At 38.5% G+C, this 20,378-nt stretch overlaps 1 protein-coding gene across 3 annotated transcripts in view; it reads left to right on the forward strand.

Moving 5' to 3' along the window:
* TGFBRAP1 (transforming growth factor beta receptor associated protein 1) overlaps positions 1 to 20,378 on the forward strand; it is a 60,697-nt gene that overhangs the window by 20,779 nt on the left and 19,540 nt on the right. For all 3 annotated transcript variants that reach the window (XM_024204425.2, XM_024204400.2, XM_024204408.2), the window contains exons 4-5: positions 2,755 to 2,909; positions 18,530 to 18,612. In XM_024204425.2, coding sequence (XP_024060193.2) covers positions 2,755 to 2,909; positions 18,530 to 18,612 — 238 coding nt within the window. The remainder of the gene's footprint in view (positions 1 to 2,754; positions 2,910 to 18,529; positions 18,613 to 20,378) is intronic.

Raw genomic sequence — 20,378 nt, forward strand, 5'->3', positions numbered from 1 at the left:
TCTCAGCACTCACGATGCCACCCTTTAAACCCCTAGCTTCCTGCTCCATTTCCCTTCTCTCCACAAAAGTTGCATTCGTTGTAGCCATCCCCTCAGCCAGAAGGGTTGGCAAGCTTGGAGCAATGATGGCGGATCCTCCTTGTACTGTATTCCATGAAGATAAAGTTCCACTACGTTTATACCCCAAATTCACCCCCCAAGGTTGTTTTGAAATTTCACTTGAGCCACTTGAACCAATCAATCCCCTTAGCTGTGTTCTTTCCTAAACTGCACACTTCCTCAGAGGAACAGAGTCCACACCTTCGATGTCCAGCAGTCCTTGGTGATGGTCTTTGTAGGTAAAAAACCAATTGGGAAGTCCCAGAGACTATTCATCACTATAACAGACTTGGGGGACAAGTGATCTCTACTCAGAGGATCTCCAAATGGATCTCTGGCTGAATTCTACACCATCAACTATCAAACCTTCCCTCCCACCCCCCACCATGGATAAGAACTCATTCCACGAGAGCACAAGCAACGACTATGGCATCGCTTCAGAAGGTATCCCTTCTTGATATCTGTAAAGCAGCCACATGGGGCTCCGTTCACACCTTTGTGAGACACTATACCCTAGTCCAGGACTCCTCTGCTGATGCCTCCTTTAGAAGGGCTGACCTTTGCTCAGCCCTACCATTTACATCTTTGCACTCCCCTCCTACTTAAGTACTGCTCGTTAATCACCTTCAGTGGAATACAATAGGGACCATCACTGGAAGAAGAGGAGGAGGTTACTTACATGAGGAGTGTAGTCCCTATCTGTATTCCACTACCTGCCCTCTTCTCCTCTGATTCATGGTGGAGAAGGAACTGGAGAGGCAGTTGGTCTGCTCTGCTTTTTATCCCCTCGGTTGGAGGCACGAGGTGAGCCAGAGCGCATGTATGCGGACCAATGGACGCTACTTTCAAATTCTCTGGCTACTGGCTCATGGCGCGCATGTGTAACCTCCGGTGCAATACAGATAGGGACCACAGATCTCGAAGAACCTCCAGTTACGAGATTCTTTACGAGATTGGTTTTGAACTGAGTAAAGTAAAACACTTGCAATCTTTATGCACGAGTCGTCTGACTGATACCCTTGTGCATAAAGTGGAGCACGTTTGTCTGCCACTGGAGCCCTCACTTGTAATTTTACACAATTTTTTCCTTCAAGGGAACACTGTCAACTTAAAATTTTGTAAGTGAGTTGAGTAGTTTGTGGTAATACAGCAGATGACGCCTCTTCCTCTTGCCAAACCCTTTTGTAGGTGTGGAATCATACTTTATAACACTTTCTCTCTTTTTGGTTGCTGTGTAAGATGATCAGAAACAGGGTAAACAAGCTATTTGAAAAAGTTGACAAATGCAGATAGTAAAAAAATTGAAAATACCAATGTTTTTTGTTTACTAAAACATAGATGGTGTCCATTAAAAACAATGCCAAAAAAACTTTAGAAGTGATTTCAAGTTGGCTTTCCTTTAGCTATGGATTTCAGTTTCATATCTACATTGAATATAATATAGCTTTGTATATTATGGTAGAACCTTGCGAAGTTGCACTGGAATCTGTTTTCAAGCCTATAGTTCACTAAAGCATGAATCATCTAAGCAGTACCAACATAGGTAATGTTGCTCTCCCTGTGAGCCAGTGGAAAGCAAAACACTGAGCAACCCTCAACTCAGTAATACACCAACATTCAGCTGTATGTTGCTCTAGGTCTGGTTTAAGAGCTTGGTCACAGAACAACAGAGGCACTTGTGTTGAGAGTATGATGTTTCTGGTTTTGTCTCTGGCAATCATAAATTGGAATGTTTCCAGTTTAGTGAGGGGTTTGTGTGAGAGCCGATGTATCTGTGTAATTACAGGGTACCCCAGCCTTGTATTATGAATTTTTACTACTTCTGCACAATGTACTCACCCACCCTTCTGTGATGACTGTGAAAATGATCATGAAAAATACTCTTCCCTGACAAATATGCAAATACAGGTTTGCAGGCGGGGGTGCACCTTTTTTTCCCTGTTTCGTGATATACTATGATGTACAGAAAACTTTCTGTACTAGAACACACATTTATGCCTGTGAAAATGAAGAAAAATTGCTAGTATGAGTGGACTTAAAATTTATTTTTGTAGTTTTTTAAGGACAAATTTAAAGTTATAGTACAGGGATCGGTAACCTTTGGCACGCGGCCCATCAGGGTAAGCCCCTGGCAGGCTGGGCTGGTTTGTTTATCTGTTGTGTCTGCAGTTTCGGCCGATTGCGGCTCCCACTGGCCGTGGTTCACCACTCCAGGCCAATGGGGGCTGTGGGAAGTGGCGTGGGCCGAGGAATGTGCTGGCTGCCTTTCCCGCAGCCCCCATTGGCCTGGAGTGGCCTGGAGGGATGTGCTGGCTCCCATTTCCCGCACCGTTCACCTGGAACGGTGAATCACGGCCAGTGGGAGCCGCGATCGGCCGAATCTGCGGACGCAGCAGGTAAACAAACCGACCTGGCCCGCCAGGGGCTTACCCTGACTGGCCGCGTGCCAAAGGTTGCCAATCCCTGGTACAGTATAAAATCTGTTAAATATATTAATTGCAAAGATGAGCTTCAGAACTTGAAAACAGAGACAACTACGCTTTTATATCATTCTGTTATCCTATAGCAATGTTAATGTTTAATGAAGTCTCTAGAAATCAGTTTGTACTGTTGAGAATGCCAATTTTGCCAATTTTTTTTGTCTTCTCTACTCAGGAAAGGTAATTGTAGCTACCAATAAAGGTGTGTACATCTTGGTGCCATTACCTCTAGAAAGACAGATTCAGGATCTTCTAACCAGCCACAGAGTGGAAGAAGCCCTAGTCTTAGCAAAGGCAGCCCGAAGAAACATTCCAAAAGAGAAATTTCAGGTTTGTCCTACCTTGAACATATGTCAAAATATGTGGAAGTTGGTCCAGTGGCAAAGAAGTAACTGAAGAGTGAGAGCTCGCTAGGGAGAAATCTAATATCTCCTATTCCTTGGGTCTGAGGAGTTAGGTATGCTGCTGTGTTGACTCTAGGTTGAGTTGGCAGTGCTGAGTACTACTGTCTGGATGTCTTCTCAGTTGTTTCTCAAAGGTGTTAATGGCATCATTTAAAAGATGGTGCATGTTTTATCATGCTGGTAGAGATCATGTGCTATAAAGGTGAGATGGTGAGAGAATGGATAGAAAAGGGAATGAAGGGTTGTGCTTTTTACCTAGATTCTCCTTGTGCAGGACAGGTTGCCTCACCATGGTGAAATCATCCCACTTTTTCAGTGTTGTGATTTTTTTGAAATCACGGTCTATAGAGCACATAAATTAAAAAAAAAAAAAAAAAAAAAAACACCCCAAACCTGAGAATAAGTGAAGAACCACATGGGCAAACTTTTGTAAAGTATCTGTCCAACTATTTAACACATTGTTCTGTAATCTTAACAAGACATTTTGGTTTTAAGGAGAAAAAACAACTGTTTGTGTGGATGTGGATCAGTTTCTTTTGCAATCTTTATTTTTGGTTTATGAAATCTTATCACTTGTAATATTTTCTAGATGTGTAAGGCAGCCAGAAGGAACCATTGTGATGATCTAGCCTGACTGCTACATAACACAGGCCATAGGACTTGCCTGGATTATGTTCTGCTTCAGGTCTAATAGTTGTGATTGGACTAGAACATATCTCTTTAGAAGAACATCCTTTCTAGATTAAAAAAATAAATACCAGTGACAGAGAATTCACCACAACCCTTGATAAGTTCCATTAATTATACTCACTATTAAAAATAAACAAAAGTTGCATTTTTTTTTCTAGCAACAGAGGGTCCTGTGGCACCTTTCAGATGCATCTGAAGAAGTGAGGTTCTTACCCATGAAAGCTTATGCTCCCAATACTTCTGTTAGTCTCAAAGGTGCCACAGGACCCTCTGTTGCTTTTTACAGATTCAGACTAACACGGCTACCCCTCTGATACTTGATTTTTTTTTTTCTAGTCTGAATTTGTCTAGTTCCAACTTTCCATCTAAGGGTCTCAATTCTTTATGAATACTAATGCCTCACAAACATGTGACGTAGGCTTTATGCCCATTTCATAGATAAGGCGGATAGAAAACTAAAGCAAAGGTGACCTAACCAAGTGAGATGATGGCAGTCAGGAATAGAACCCGTGAGACTTGACTCAGGCACCTGTTGTAACTCCTGACAAATACAATCTTAGTTACACATATGTATATGTGTGGTTTAGTTGTATATGGATGCATTTTAAAAAGTGAAATTCAGTGCTGACTTAATAAGATAATACTAGATAATACTTGGTCCTGCCATGAGTACAGGGGACTGGAATAGATGACCTCTCGAGGTCCCTTCCAATCCTATGATTCTATTATGACTATTGGTTGTCATCACAAGCATTCATGAGGCAGAATCTCAGTTGGAAACTACTTTTGTTGAGCCATTGAGATGAGTGTATCTGTTCCCGTCCTCCTACATGTGCATGAGCTTCTAAGAGCAGGTCTACACTTGAAATGCTGAGCTACAGGCTTTGGTGAAGACACTACTACGCCAATGGGAGAGCTGCTTCTGTCGATGTAGTTAATCCACTTCCATGAAAGGCAGTAGCTGTTGACGGGAGAAGTCCTCCTATTGATATAGCGCTATCTCCACCAGGGATTAGCTCAGTATAACCGTGTTGCTCAGGGGTGTGGATTTTTCACACCCCTGAGCAATGTAGTTCGTAGTGTAGATCTGTCCTAGATGACCGAGTGGAGTAAATATGCTAATAAACACTTTTGTAGTGGAAGCCCAAATATACAGAGAAGTAGCATGAAGTCACCACAAATAGTTCTTAAAAAATAAGCTTCAAGTGCTCAAGAAATTAAAATGTAATAAAACATTGACCCAATAAATGAATTTGATCGAAATAAGATTGATTTTTCTCCAAGTAAATGACATTTTTAAACTTGTAGAAATATATCATTGTTCCAAAGCACCACTAATCATCTTTCCTTGACTTCCTTCTCTTTGAGGCCTTCTTTGGTCACTATAATGACATTCAACAATGGGTTTTTCTCAATAGTCTGGGATCATCTGTAATTCAGTGGGCAAGTTAATGATAGAAAGGCAAGGGAGAGGTGTCTTTTTTTGTTTGTTTGTTTTTTTGTTTTAAAAAAATGCAGAATTATTATTTTAATGGTGTCACCCTCTGCAGCAAGACAGTGGGGGGATTACTGCCCTCCCAGGTCCTCCGGTTGGTGGAAACTGATAATACAGTGTTGTTGAAAATGAGTTGAGTTTGGTAGCATTCTGAAAGCCCTTTCTCCCAGGAACGTAATGGTACCAAACATGGCAAATCTCAAACAATTATGTAAATATAGTCAAGAAAATGTTTAAAATCAACATTTTTTTTTCAGTGTACAAATATGCAGCCCTCTCAAAATTAAATTGTGGCTTTCAACTGACAGGACTGTTATCAGTTAATGCTCAGAACGTGATACCTGATCGATTTTTTTTTTTTTTTTTTAATGGTACAGATTATTGTAAATGGAAGGAGTGCTTCAAGTTGATTTGTCTTCACTGGAAAAAAAGAAGCAATTCAGTGGTATTGATTATATATTTGGGAGGAGTTTTGAAAAGGAAATTGGGTTTTTAAAAGGTTGCCAGTTCCCTTCTGTGCACTTGGTTTAGATGAAGCCCTAGAACATGAAAACAGAGCGGTGAAAGCGGTTGGGAGATTGGTGGGGTATGACACAGCATCCAAATGCTCGTTCCTCCTCCCCTCGCCCCCTCCCCCCCCAACCCCAGAACTCAATTGAATTTTGAACAAAACTTTAAGCATAGCAGAAGTAACCATGCACCATTTAAACCAATGGTGGGCAGCCCATGGGCCGCAGGTTGCCCACCGCTGATAAATGCCAGGAAGGGGCAATTTTAAAGCTACAAGATAAACTTACTCTTACTGGCAACCCATTCACATAAAACTGACTGGAGCTCATTAATGTCAAGATGGAAGGCGTCTTCAGTGATGAGGTAGCTACAAGTTGTCAGTTGACTGGCTACTTTGGATCATGACTTTGCTGGAGCCTTGGATAATTCTTTGGGTTTTGAGGACTTCATACGTCTATGGGCTCCAGGTAAGACCAGACTAAAGCTGTGCTCAAATGCAAAGATGAAAGTCAGAATGAAGGTGGTTGGGACTGTTACAGAGCTAAATGCAGACAGATCATTATTTGTTCGTGTCCTGGTTGCGTCCTAATCTCAGTGTGGTGCTGATCTATATGAGACTTTGGGGAAGTACAAGTTCTTCATGGTACAACAATACATGTTCGAATGTGATGGAACAAGGTGTGACGCTTTATAAAAGAGAGGTGACCATGTTTCCACTAATGTATCATCATTGATATATCACCACTGTTGCACAATTGTGATAAATCGGGTAAGGTATCATCAGAAAAATTATAGTCTGCTAAGTATGATTATCCTGTTTATATGCATGTAATTATGAAACTTTGCTATGTATTTGTATCTCAAACCTGTTGTGTTTTTTGGGTAACACCCCCAAAACAGATTTACATCAAGGCTAGCCAGCCTGCTTGATGGCCTATTAAGGACAATCAGCTCTTTCAGGGACTCCTCCCGATGTCTCTTCAGGCAGCACGTAGACAGTGCTTGCCTTATGTCTCAGCAAGGCACATGTGACCTAGGACTCCATGTTTTGCCATTAACTTTTCATGTACCTGGACTAAGAGTATAAATTGCAGACTCTGACATTCATTTGTCTCTTTCCTGCTCCAAAACTTTGGATTATGATTTCTAACAAAGAAGAGCTTAGAGCAATGGACTGAGGACCTCAATGTTTGGGATGAACTAGAGAGACTTATTACAAACTGGCAGATTTAACGTCACTGCTATTATCTTGATCTACAAACTCTGAAATCAGCTGTAATGTATACGATTCATTTTAACCTCTGAATAACTTCCTTCCTTTTTCTTTAATATAAACCTTTAGTTTTTAGTTACTAAAGGTTTGGCTGCCAGTATGGTTTTTAGGTAAGATCTGAAGTATATTTTGACCAGGCGTGTATGTGTGGTTTTTGGAACTGAAAGAACCTAATATATGTGATTTTTGGGGTTTTAATAATAATTTATTGCAGAAGTCTGGTTTGACTGGGTGGGGCTAGAGTGCCTGAAAGGGATTGTCTGTGGCTTCGTAATAACTAATATAGTATTTTGATTTGGTGAAATCTTATGATAGAATCTACCACCAGTTTGGGGTACATGCCCTACTTTCTGGCAGTCTGACCTAAGTCTAGCACTCTTAGCTGTGTCACCTACCAGGCAGCATGATACCGGGTATATGTGCAAGACAAAAAGCAATCCAGTGCATGGTATTCCCAAGCCAGCATCTCCTGACAATGTGACCCAGTGCCTTATGCCAGCAGAGGCCTTTAAGCATAGAAATCATAGTTGGTATGGCTGAGGAACAAGCTCTCAGCAAACCAGAAACTTGTAACACCTGCCTGAATTTGGTTGAACACTCAATTATGAGGCTACAGAGAAAATACTGGACCTATGTTGAAGTCCACCTCGTGTTTGACATGTATGCAGAAGAATCAATTAAAAAGCTTACCAAAAAGAAGACTCCATAGCATTGCACCTGTCTAATACAAAATTGTTGATTCCACAAACATCCCCAATGTTGCAGTGAAGAAGCTACTGTCTCATACTCACACAAAGGATGACTCAACCATACATCTTGCAGGAAAAATGCTCCAGCATGTAAAGAATTGTGCGAGGGTTTTTGTTGTCGCATAGCATAATGAAGCTGGTGCCTCATGCTGTTCAGTGGAGTTTCTTAGTAGTTTCCATGAGGAGGCTGCCATTAGAATTCTCTTGCATGCCATCAATGTCACAAAGAGAAGTGCTACTAAACTCAATTTTTGCACAAGGCACAGATGTTCTAGTGCTCTCTGTGGGATGCTACAGAAGACTTCCACAAGATTGTTTTTGTGCCTACTACTGGTGAACAGAATCACTGTATATCCCTCAGATGTTGCTATCACTTGAACCATTAAAAGTCACTGCGCTGCCATGTTTCCACACCCTTTCAGGATGTGACATTACTGTAACGTTAGCTGAAAAGATCAAATTATCTTACTGGAAGGCATTTAATTCAGCCTCGAAAGAGTCTCTCCTAGCTCTGAATGGCTGAGACAATCACTGGTGAGGTCATAAATGAACTGGAGGCATTCATGTGTGGAGTTTACCATTTGAAGACTAACATTATGACACTAGCAGATCTACGTTGGTGGATACTTTCCAAGAAGCAGACAAATAGAGAAAAATTGTCACCAATGAGGGGTGTATTTACCTGTTATTAAAAGGGTAAATTTTCAAGCTGTGCAATGGCTCCAGGATAATTGAGCACATCCCAAACTACCCTCCCCTCAGGCCTGGATAGGTCTTGGAGGTTGCATTGATCACAGCAGTTGTGTGAATTACCAGGCACTCCCAAATCAATCCTTCTGATAATCAAATACTCGTGTGCAAAGACCAAATGCTCACCACCTTTCAAATGTTTGGCCAGCAGGCTGCCTTGTATGGAGATATGCGAGTGCGGCATGGACGAGGATTAGTGTGACAGCATGTCTAGCAGTGTTGCCCTAGAATGATAACTTTGATGAATAGATGTTTTCAGTCCTACCATGTCAAGGCTAACTTCCTTAGGATTACCAAAGATCATTCTATTTTATGTAAGCAATACATCCCTTTGTTAAAGTATAAACTCTCAAATCTATATATAAAAAGTTATAGATTTATGATGTTTGGAACAGTTATGTCTGTGGGAGAAAGGGCTTTCTAACGATACCCATTTCTGACAACATTGTTTTCTCAGAATTTCCACCAACGGGTGGACCGGGAGCTGGTAGGCAGGAGAAGGCAGCAATTCTCCCCTCCTCCTGCCGTTATGCTGCAGAGGGTAAAACCATTGAAATTATGATTCTATTAATTTTTATGAATCAAGTGACACCTTCCTTGCCTTTCTATTACTAACTTGCCCAGGGAATAAGATTGTAATACATTAAGTTCCCAAGCTACAACTTAAGTGCTATGTCAATGTTAAGTTTTGAAGGTGACTTGTGAAATTTTTAAAAAATGAAAAGATCACAATCTCATTTTAATGATGCATGAAGAAATCCTGGATGGCTTTTGTCTAACTCCCCCTGTTTTTAGTTTTACTTTAAAACATTTAGGTATTGTCTTATCTAGAAAATTCTGTGGCATATGGAGAACTAATGATGTAATAACTTCACAAGCAAATGAAGTTTGACAAACTGAAAGGGAATTTTAATCATGGATTTATCATGGCTTTGATAAGTCTAGTACCCAATGAGTAGATGAGAGAAAGATGTCTTAGAAAGATGTCTTAGATTCAATAGTCTCCCTCCTTTATGGTGTGATAGTCTGCAAATATTTGAGATGGCTGAGAAGTATTGCGGGGAAGACCAGACTTCTAATTCCCAATATAGCGGAGGAACAAAATAGGCAGGAAAAAAAAATCAAGCTCTTTTTCAAATCATAAAGAAGCAAACCAAGACTGGTACCCCAAGGACAATGTCACATTATATTTAACACCTTTCCATGCCACGAGGCTAAATAATTTCCCCTATACTACTTTCATTTAAGTTGTATGGATGAAGTATGGGAAAGACCATACCACACTCTGTTCGTGCCACATATTTAACTGCAATCCATTATTTAAAAATAAAGATGATTCAGGACTTCTGGAACTGAAAGTATTTCCAAGTTGTACATTTTTACAGTTTTTAGAATAAATCTCTGTTCCTACGTACTTTATGTAAGCTAACAACAATTCTCCAAGATTTACCAAATTACTCCACGTAGGCATCTCAAACACTTCAGTACATGCAAGCAAATGTGACTTTCACAATTGTCCAGACATCTGAAGAAAGTGTTGGGATTTATCCACTGCTTTGTCTAGTACAGTTCCGTTCAAATTTTAAAAATTGCCCAAAAATTGCCATGAAAGTACATTAAATATGGGTAAAATCAAACGCTCAATAAACCATTTCTGTTTCCCCTAAAGCAATTAGCATAGAGACAACCAATTACCTTGAAAGTTGTTGCTTAAATCTCTATGTACACTACGTAGAATAACTGTTACCATAAGGTATCAACATAGTGTGCATGTATGAAAACAATTGATATCTTTGCCCAGACTTGACCTGTATCCCTTTAGTTTTTCCAGGGTGAGAGGAACTTTTATAGTTAGTTCTTTCTTCATATTCTGGACCCTGGGTTTGGGGCTTTTTTTTATTGTAACATTGCTCACATTTGTTGGATCCTTCCATTTTAACAGAATTGTCTTCCAAAAATTCCTTCAGACTAAGGCTAGCTCTCTTAGCCTTGGCTTCTGGCCATGGGTTATTTTTTCCCCAAAACCATTTGAAAGATTAACATCACAAAGAAAATAAAGACATTTATTTATCCTATGTTAATTAATAGGGATTCCAATTCTACGGCTGAACTAGAATACCAAAATAAATGGGTTAGTCATGTCATGTATAGCTGACATGTGGTGTTTAGTGTATAAAGAAGGCTGCATCCGTCTCCTCATTAAGAAATACTTTCTTAATCTGTTGCATTTTCTTTCAGTTCTGAGTAAGGGCAAGTCAAGAAATAAAGATTTTGCATCCTATACAGAATATTTTTTGTAGCAGCTCTTAAAGACCTTGTCCTTTTTTACTATTTATATCATTTAAATGTTCATTAAAATGTTAGATGTTTCCATGATGACAGAACAATATCCTAATATAAAAGCTTAAGTATATTTATGTAAAATGTTGTCCTAGGTCATTGTAGACCAGTTTTTATGAAAAGGAAACAAGCAAATGTATGAAAAATTGCAATTGCATTTTTTTTCTAAATTGTTTAAAAATCTTAACATATAGTCTAATAGGAATTAGTGTCATATTCCGATAGGGAATATTACCAATTGGAATAACTTTATTGAAGCCAAAAAGGAGAAATTATTCCAAATTTAGCCCACCAGATTTAGTAAGGTAAGAGGTAAAACCTCAGTAGACTTTTCCTTTTGGGAGTTTGAGACATAATTTTTTTCCACACAATCCCTTCCCTCAAAACAACCACCTACCTACCTTTTGGCTTCATCCTAATTAGATAATACAGCTGTCAAATCACCCAATGCTGGGTTATTGTGTGATAGCTACTGTTTAAGACCTTAAAATAGAGAGAGAACAAATTGCTGTGTTCTAACTTTGGAAACTTCTACTTGACTAAGGAGCCAAGATGATGATATTGAAGTTGGGTTGATGTGTATACTATGCTGGGAGGTTTCTCCTTAGATTTTATAAGGAATGTGTTTCTCATTAAGAATTTTTTTGGGGGGGGGGGGGGAGTTGACTTGACAGTTGATGTGGACCCAGTCTCTGCATAGCAATGACCAGAACCAATATACACTTCCATTCTGTAACAGCATATAGAATTTTGCCTCAAGAATGACCTCAAGAAAAGTAAATTTTTGCTTCTCACTCACTAATCTGATTGTACTAATCAACCACTCCTTTAATCCACAAATTTAGATTTCTAGCTTTAGTGTTACTCCTAAATTCTAACTTCAGATGTTTTCCTTTATTTGAATGTTTCTCCAAACTTTCATTTCATTTTTTAGGCTCATTATCTTTATAGTTTTTAGTCTTCTGGAAAGACTAAAAGGGCTTCTATGTTTAACAAGTCTGAAGACAAACTTGATACAATGTCTTAATGCTTTTAATATGAATAAAGCCAACTATCCAGAAGGAAAAACTTCTCTCCAGAACTGATTCCTCAGGAAGACATTCATGGTGAGATGGGGCTGGGATAACAGAAGTGGTGGTTTCTCACCTATTTGCGAGGTTACTTAGTTATAGTATAAACAAGCAAAGTACAATGAGGAAATTTTAGAAGAAGGGGACTCTCAAATGGCCTCATTCTAAATAGATACAAGCACCCACTTTTCCCAGGAAGAACAAAGTCTAAAGATGAAATTAAAAATTAGTTGAAAACACTGATCGGGAAACGGGGAGTCAGTCTATAAAGTTTCCACCTTCCTCATTCAGTAACATCAAAATAAAGTTTAAATGGAAGGTAAGTTATCTTGAAGCAGCTGGCTTCTACAGTGTAGCCTTCTGAAAATGTTACCAAAGAGCTGATGTTTAGAAGCAGCAACCTTTCCCCTCTTGATTATCTGTCATTGCCACAGTCAAAGTACCTGTTTAGTTTTGCACAAGAGGCCCTGCTGGGAAAGAAATCTGTAGGAAAATTCAGTTTAAAAGGAGTATTTTCCTCATCCCTTTATAAAACATTTTACTAGTAATATTACCAAATTTTGCACCAGGTGTATTTTCTCCTCTCCCTCTAGAATACCCAGCACTCGCTTTCTTGGTATGTTTGATTTTTTTTTCCCCCCAGCATTTTGATCTTCCTTTCCATTCTTTGAACTTTAAGCATGCAAACTGCAAATCCTTTTTTCTTTCAAAAGTGGTTTGTCCAATATTTTGTTTTAGCCTTGCTGTCCATTTCCACCTTGCTCTCTTCAGAAAGAGGCTAATTTAATGTTGGTCATTTTATGATGGCAGAGATCAAGGGAATCGGTTAGTAGCATCTCCTGCCTGCCATTGTGGTTGGACAGAGAAGAGGCAGACAAAGCCACTTGTTTCAAGGCCTACGTACTAGGAGCTGGCGCCCTCTGTTTAAAATGCTTTTCCTCTTTGTGGGCATTTTTTTTCTGTGTTGATTATTTATCAATGATGATAGCCATATTGCCCTAAGACCGCATCTAAGCAAGTCTTGGGACAAGAAGTGACTGTTTCTACCATTGCTGAGAATAGACTCTGTCCCTTGACATAAATGTCACCCAGTTTAAAAAAAAAAAAAAAAATCAAGCAAATTGCACTTTATACATGACTATGAACATGTTTTGCTGGAACACTCAAATGCAAGCTTTGTTTTGGGAATGTTTCTGGTGCACATTCCTTTGAATAATTCTTCATTCTTTGTACAATATAATTTTACCAAATATTAAAATTACCTGTAGACTTATAAATGTGAACTGTAGCTTAAATGGTCATTTTCCTGGAAGTTAGTAACTTATTTGAAAATATACGGACTTAGCAGAGGTTGTGAAACACATTCTACTCTGTAGTGGTTATTTTGATTCTGTAAGACAGGTGAATTGTTACTCAAACAATTGCAAGTACAGCAGACTGTTTTCTTACTATTCTGTGCTGTCCTCTGGCTATTTTGTTTGACCTATTTAAAGTATAGCAGTCTATTTTAAATATCCAGTTTTTCACCTCATTTTTATTTAGTTTTAGTAAATTTGTCCTGGTCAGTTGTAGTTGCAAAGAACAAGTGTCTATTTTTCCTTATATGAACCTAAAGGAACAATGTGGAATATTCTTATAAGGTCCTTACAAAATAAATCCACAAAACAAAGAAGGTAGGGGAAAAGAAGCATGTGGGGTAACTTATTCTGTAGCAGGTTGTATTTTGATGGCCTCTTTAAAAAATAACATGTACTATAATATGCAGTTTTCAGCAGCTGGAAAAAGGCTTGATGAGAGAGAGAGAGAGCGAGAGCTGCTGCTTGCTTTTTGTATTTTTCCAGAGATAAATGCAGAGCCAATAGTGTTAAACTAGCTGGGCCAAAAAAAAGAAAAAAAAAATTGCTGTGAAAGCACATTTATATTACAATGGGTTCTTCAAATGACATGAATACACTTTTTGTTGGTGTTGATCTTCAGTGGTACCACTAGTCAATTGATAATCTTCATTGTGCCTTGGTATTCCAAGATTTATATTATGGTTCATACATGCCCTCAGTTCTAGGGACACCTGAAATACAGCACTATGGAGAGGCTCAATGGCAGGTGGAAAAATGACTTCTGAAACTGACTCTTCTTGCCTTTGTTAGTCACTGTTAATTTACAAACCTTTGTGTTTGTTCTAAATGGTCTTCCAGAATGAATAAACCCTCCCCTTTACTGGGTTCACTGAGTACATGAGCCTTGGCAAGTCGGTCAAATATTCCATTATGACCAAAGTAGATAAAAATTATTAAAAGTTTTAATATAAATTAAATACATTTTTCTTAATAATAAACATGTTTAAAATTGAACTTGAAATTGTTAGCCTGTGTTAAGGCCTAAATTTACTATAAGCTATTAAAATAATTTAAATAAAAATATGCTGCATAAATGAGCCCTCCTCAAATTTTAATGAATTAAAGGTGCTGCTTTTTTAGTTATACAGAATCTGGGGGAAAATATCTTTAACTTCTTAGGTCAACTCAAGCTTTATATGTGTCATGTCGTCTTGTATTTCATTAAGTATATATTTGCTGTCTTGGCAATGGAGTGAATGCTGTCCGTTTTTTTTTTTTTTTTTTGCAGATATAGGAACTTTCTGTTGGGCAGAAAAGCTTCTGCCTTAAATTACCGTATATACTCGATCATAAGCCGGTTCGTTTATAAGCCGACCCCCCCTCCCCCCCCAAGATGGATAAGTAAAAATTGAAAATTTTTATAACCCATTCATAAGCAGACCCTATAATTCAGGGATCAGCAAACTTTGGCTCCCAGGCCATCAGGATAAGCTGCTGGTGGGCCGAGATGGTTTGTTTATCTCAAGTGTCCGCAGGCACGGAGGTAAAACTAAGTAAACAGTGTCCCTGGCTGGAGCTGCTCCGGCGTGCCAGACCAGGCAGCACGGCCACAGCCTGCCAGCCCCAGAGCTGCAGATGCTTCGGAGGCTGAAGGGAGAGCAGCGTGGCCAGAAGCGGAGAGATTCTGGCCCCGCCTCTTCCCTTCTGGCTGTGCTGCCTCTCCTTGCTAATTCTGTTTGGGGGGAGGGGCTGTGTCCGACCTCTCCCTCTCTATACCCGTTCATAAGCCGACCCCCTTCTCTGGTGCTTCCCTTTTTTACTAAAAAAATTCATCTTATGAACGAGTATATACGGTACTTTTGGTTTAACTTTTTCTAGCAAGTGTATAGAGAAAAAATTTCTTTTTGGACTAGTTAGCTCGAAGTTGAGACACAGGTTGGAAGAGGAAAACAAGTTTTCTTGCTTTTTCAACTCCCAATCTAAGAATAAAAAACTGGTTGGGGAGAAAATGAGATCTGCTAGTTCTGAAAAGGACATGGGGCCAGTTTTTCAAAGGGTTTAAGCATCTACAGATGCAGGCAGGTCTCCAGTGGGATTTTCAAACCTCCTTAGCAGGATAGATGCTTAACTACCATTGATTTCAATGGCAGTTGGGCACCTTGCCCTGCTTGGGCACTTTTGAGAATCCCATTAGGCACCTGTCTGCATCTTTAGGCACTTGGATACCTTTGAAAATCTGGCCCGCGGTGACCAGAAACAAGCTATCAATTCGCTATCTACAGCCTTTGCTTAATAAAGCAGTGTTAAATTGAAATTTGATACTTTATGTATCTAGCACACTTAATTTTAAAATGCTTTTTTATACATTTTAACTGAATTCCAGTTTCCATTCAAATGTCGCGTGACGCAAATTGAGAGTAAAAAAATTACCTAGTAAATAAGAAATGCATCATCCACCATTGTTTATCATAAAAAATGTAAAAACTAAGAATTTGAATACGTGTGTTTTAAGCATAAACTGTTTAAATGTATAGGGATCATATACCCTCTCAGTTAGCAAAAAATACCAAATTTGGTTGCAAATCAACTGTTAATGGTTATATCAACCAATGAGAGTGAATCTTGCTTTAGGAAAATAACTGAAAAGTTGCATATACAAAATACAATTAATATCAATGTAAATCAAAGTTTCCTGTTTGCTGATTTAAATCATGATTAAAGTCAGTTACTTAAAATCACTTTGTAAATCAATCCACCTTGTGGTAGGCCTCCGATTCTTGTGCAGTATCTTTCTGCATGCAATAGATTGTTGAGGAATACTACAATTTTCCTAGGTACTTCAGTTGAAAATTGGAGCTGTTAGCGCTGTGTGTGTTGACAGCTTTCATAACACTGTTTAGAGCTTTGAGTAGTGTGTAAAAATCAATTTATATCAATGAAGCTGGCAGATTATCATAACTGTAGATCCTCCTGGAAACAAGAGGAACCAGCATCGTGATCAGGTGTGCTGCAGACTTCTCAAATTGCAGTGTATTTGTCTCTGTATTTTCATTAATACGGATACTTCTGTTAATACAGGGAATACCTAAAACATTGCATATACCTTTATCATTATCTAGTGACAACTAACTCAACATTTAGCTTAAAATATACTGGTCTGTTTCACCTCTGCTTTTATAGGTGGGGATGGGTTAATTTAAATAAATGCTATTTCTATGTTGATGAAAATGTGTATGCCAAGTATATAAAAATCTTGAAAGTAAAACTTCAGAAGGAAAGTTATAATAGAAACACTAGAAGACCCTTAGTTTTGTAGCACTTTATAGTTGTTATAAGGTCTGGCTCTTCCTACCTGTCTGCATGCACTTTTCCTTTTTTTTTTCTTCCCCCTTTAAAGTAGGGCTGTTGATTAATCGCCGTTAACTGATGCGATTAACTCAAAAAAATTAATTGCTTTTAATCGCACTGTTAAACAATAGAATACCAATTGAAATTTATTAAATATTTTGGGATGTTTTTCTACATTTCAAATATATTGATTTCTATTACAACACAGAATACAAAGTGTACAGTGCTCACTTTATATTTTTTATTACAAATTTGCACTGTAAAAATAAACAAAAGAAATAGTATTTTTCAATTCACCTCATACAAGTATTGTAGTGCAATTTCTTTATCGTGAAAGTGTAATTTACAAATTTAGATTTTTTTTTTTATTGGTTACATAGCTGCACTCAAAAACAAAAGAATGTAAAATTTTAGAGCCTGCAAGTCCACTCAGTCCTACTTCTTGCTAAGACAAACTAGTTTGTTTACATTTATGGGAGATACTGCTGCCTGCTTCTTATTTACAGTGTCACCTGAAAGTGAGAACAGGCGTTCGCATGGCACTTCTGTAGCCGGCATTGCAAGCTATATTAACGTGCCAGATATGCTAAACATTCATATGCCTCTTCATGTTTCGACCACCATTCCAGAGGACATGCTAATGATGCTTGTTAAAAAAATAATGCATTAATTTTGTGACTGAACTCCTTGGGGGAGAATTGCATGTCTCCTGTTCTGTTTTACTCGCATTCTGCCATATATTTCATGTTAATATAGCATTTTCAGATGATCGTTTTAAAAACACTTTCACATCAGATTTAACAAAACAAAGAAGGTACCAATGTGAGATTTCTAAAAATAGGTACAGCACTCAACCCAAGGTTTAAGAATCTGAAGTGCCGCCCAAAATCTGAGAGGGACGAGGTGTGGTGCATGCTTTCAGAAGTCTTAAAAGAGCAACACTCAGATGCGGAAACTACAGAACTCAAACCACCAAAAAGAAAATCAACCTTCTGCTGGTGGCATCTGACTCAGACGATTAAAATGAACTTGGGTCGGTCCGCTCTGCTTTGGATCGTTATCGAGCAGAACCAGTCATCAGCATGGACGCATGTCCTCTGGAATGGTGGTTGAAGCATGAAGGGACATATGAATCTTTAGTGCATGTGGCACATAAAATATCTTGCAACGCTGGTTACAGTAGTGCCATGTGAACACCTGTTCTCACTTTCATATGACATTGTAAACAAGAAGCATGCAGCATTATCTCCTGCAAATTGTAACCAAACTTGTTTGTCTGAGCAATAGGCTGACGTAGGACTGAGTGGACTTGTAGGCTCTAAAGTTTTACATTGATTTTTTTTATGCAGTTATTTTTGTTCATAATTCTACATTTGTAAGTTCAACTTTTATGATAGAGATTGCACCACCTAATACAAGTACTGTAAATTGAAAAATACTACTTATTTATTTTTACAGTGCAAATATTTGTAATAAAAAATAAATATAAAGTGAGCACTGTACACATCATATTCTGTGTTGTAATTGAAATTAATATATTTGAAAATGTAGAAAACATACAAAAATATTTAAATGGTATATTGTTTAACAGCGTGATTAATCACAATTAATTTTTTTTAATCGCTTGACAGCCCTATTTTAAATTTTCAGGACAAGTCAGGGTATATGATATCTTAAGAGTCTGATGTAAAATGGTGCAGTGAACAGTTAAATTTGTCAATCTGGATTTGTGTTCAGGAGTCTTGACTAAAATTGTTTTAAATATTCAGAAATTTCATGTAGGGAGAATTTTCAAAATTATCTGTGTTATTGAGTAAACCTGATTTTAAATGCATAAGCTGAGGGTTTTGTATCATGTGCAGTAATTCAGAAGCATAGTTCTATATCATGCATTGAATACTTTGTGAAGTAGTTAACTATTGCAGTAATGACTGTTTTTGAATGGAGTCATTTACACTAACAAACCTTTTTCCCCATCTTTCAGGTAATGTACAAACGAATCTTGCAGCAAGCAGGTTTTATACACTTTGCACAGCTTCAGTTCCTAGAAGCAAAAGAACTCTTCAGGTAATTCTGTGTTGACAAAATGAAAAACACTCATGTTAATCGTTTTTAAACAAGGTTACATGCTTGAATTTAAAGGCATTTCATAGGAATATTTTATGATGCAAGTGTAATACTGCTGTGGTAGAAATGGCAATAGTGGAAGAGGACCAAAATAATTTTGGAACAGCTTTATGATTGGATGAAGGGTAACCCATAATGTGTTAAGTTCATATTTTTGTGCCATAACTGTAATTGACATAAAGTACTAGGGCCCTGATCCTGTAATCTAATCTCCACTGTGCCCATGTGGAGACCCACTGATTTCATGCCCATGCAGATCAGCTTCCAAGATCAGGGTCTGATGTAGCTTTTGTTCTGCTTTCTTAAATCTATTAAAACTGCAAAATATGGCACAGTGTCCACTTAAAATATTTAAATTGTTGGGTAGGAGGGAGTGGAAGGGGAGATGTATTAGTGCTCTTCAATTGAATAATTAGGAAGCAGTAACATTTCTGCATTAAGGTAAAATCAGTTGCAAGTTATATACTGGTGATACACAACTGCACTGTCAATTTTTCTATTAAGCTCTTCTTTATATTCAGATTTGCCTTCTTAAACAGTGTTGGGTGTCTTCCACAAGATCTACTTGCCGTTTTTAAAAATCTCTACAACTCTTCCTGACTTTACTGTGACTTGGAAACAAAATGGCTGCTGACAATCTTGTTGCTCTGTTCTCATTCCATAAGTGTGGTTAAAAATGATGCTGCTCACCCTATTGGCTGTTTTTTGTTTCTGCTGTCAGTGTCTCCTACATTTCTGAGACGCATAGGCTGTTCCCCTCTTTGTAATTCTGGAGACTTTTCACTGTTGCAATGAAGTCCTGGCTGTCCCCACCCCTTATTTGGCTTCGCACCAGAAATCATTCCAAAGCTGTATAGAAACTCCTGAAATATGATTTGTAAAACCTTAATGCCAACCAGTGAGTTATGTATAGAATGCTAACTGCCCTATAACTGTAGATAAAAAAAATTAAATGTTGTCCCTTGGCTAATGAACCCATGCCAAGGAGAATAGAATTGTGATAAATGCTATCACAAAAAAGGAAATAAATGGGAAAGAAATTTCCCAAGGTGCCGCCCAATGTTCCTAGAGTTTTGTGATGTATGGGGAGTAGTGAACATTTAGCAGGGAAGGATAAAGAAACAGAGTGAAATAGAGAAATCTCCTGAGGAAAATAAATGCCAGAACAGATGGCTTACTTTGCTCCTGAATCAGAGCAGTGCTCTGTACGTGAAGTGGCATTTATAGGCTCTACAGAGTGCAAATTATATCCTGACTGTTCAGTCACCCAATCTTTGCTGTGCTGGGCTCAGGATTCAGACTTAGACCAGCATGTCGGGACACCCTCTCCCCAGAGGCGCTATGCAGAAAAGCTCAGCTAGGAGTTGCTGAGCACTTCAGGGAGAGAGTCTAAGGACAAGGAGAACTCCATCAGGCCAGCTCATATGGGAAGTCCCTGGCCAGAAGAGATCCCAAGTACTCCCAGTATGAAGACTGTTGTCAGCAACTTGCGAGGAAAGAAAGCAGGGCTGCTAAATAGTTCTTTTCTCCCGAAGATTAATTGAAGGATTCTTGTGAGGAGATTCCCATAAACAGTGAGACTAGGAGCCAGAAGGGGAAGACATTGGAAAAAGGCAAATATATTGCCCATATTTAAAAAAGGGAAGAAAGAGAACCTGGGGAACTACAGACCGGTCAGCCTCACGGTTGTCCCTGGCAAAATCATG

The sequence above is a fragment of the Terrapene carolina genome, unplaced genomic scaffold, assembly GCF_002925995.2.
Source record: "Terrapene carolina triunguis isolate 2854851 unplaced genomic scaffold, T_m_triunguis-2.0 Scaffold21, whole genome shotgun sequence".
NCBI classification, from domain to species: Eukaryota; Metazoa; Chordata; order Testudines; family Emydidae; genus Terrapene; species Terrapene triunguis.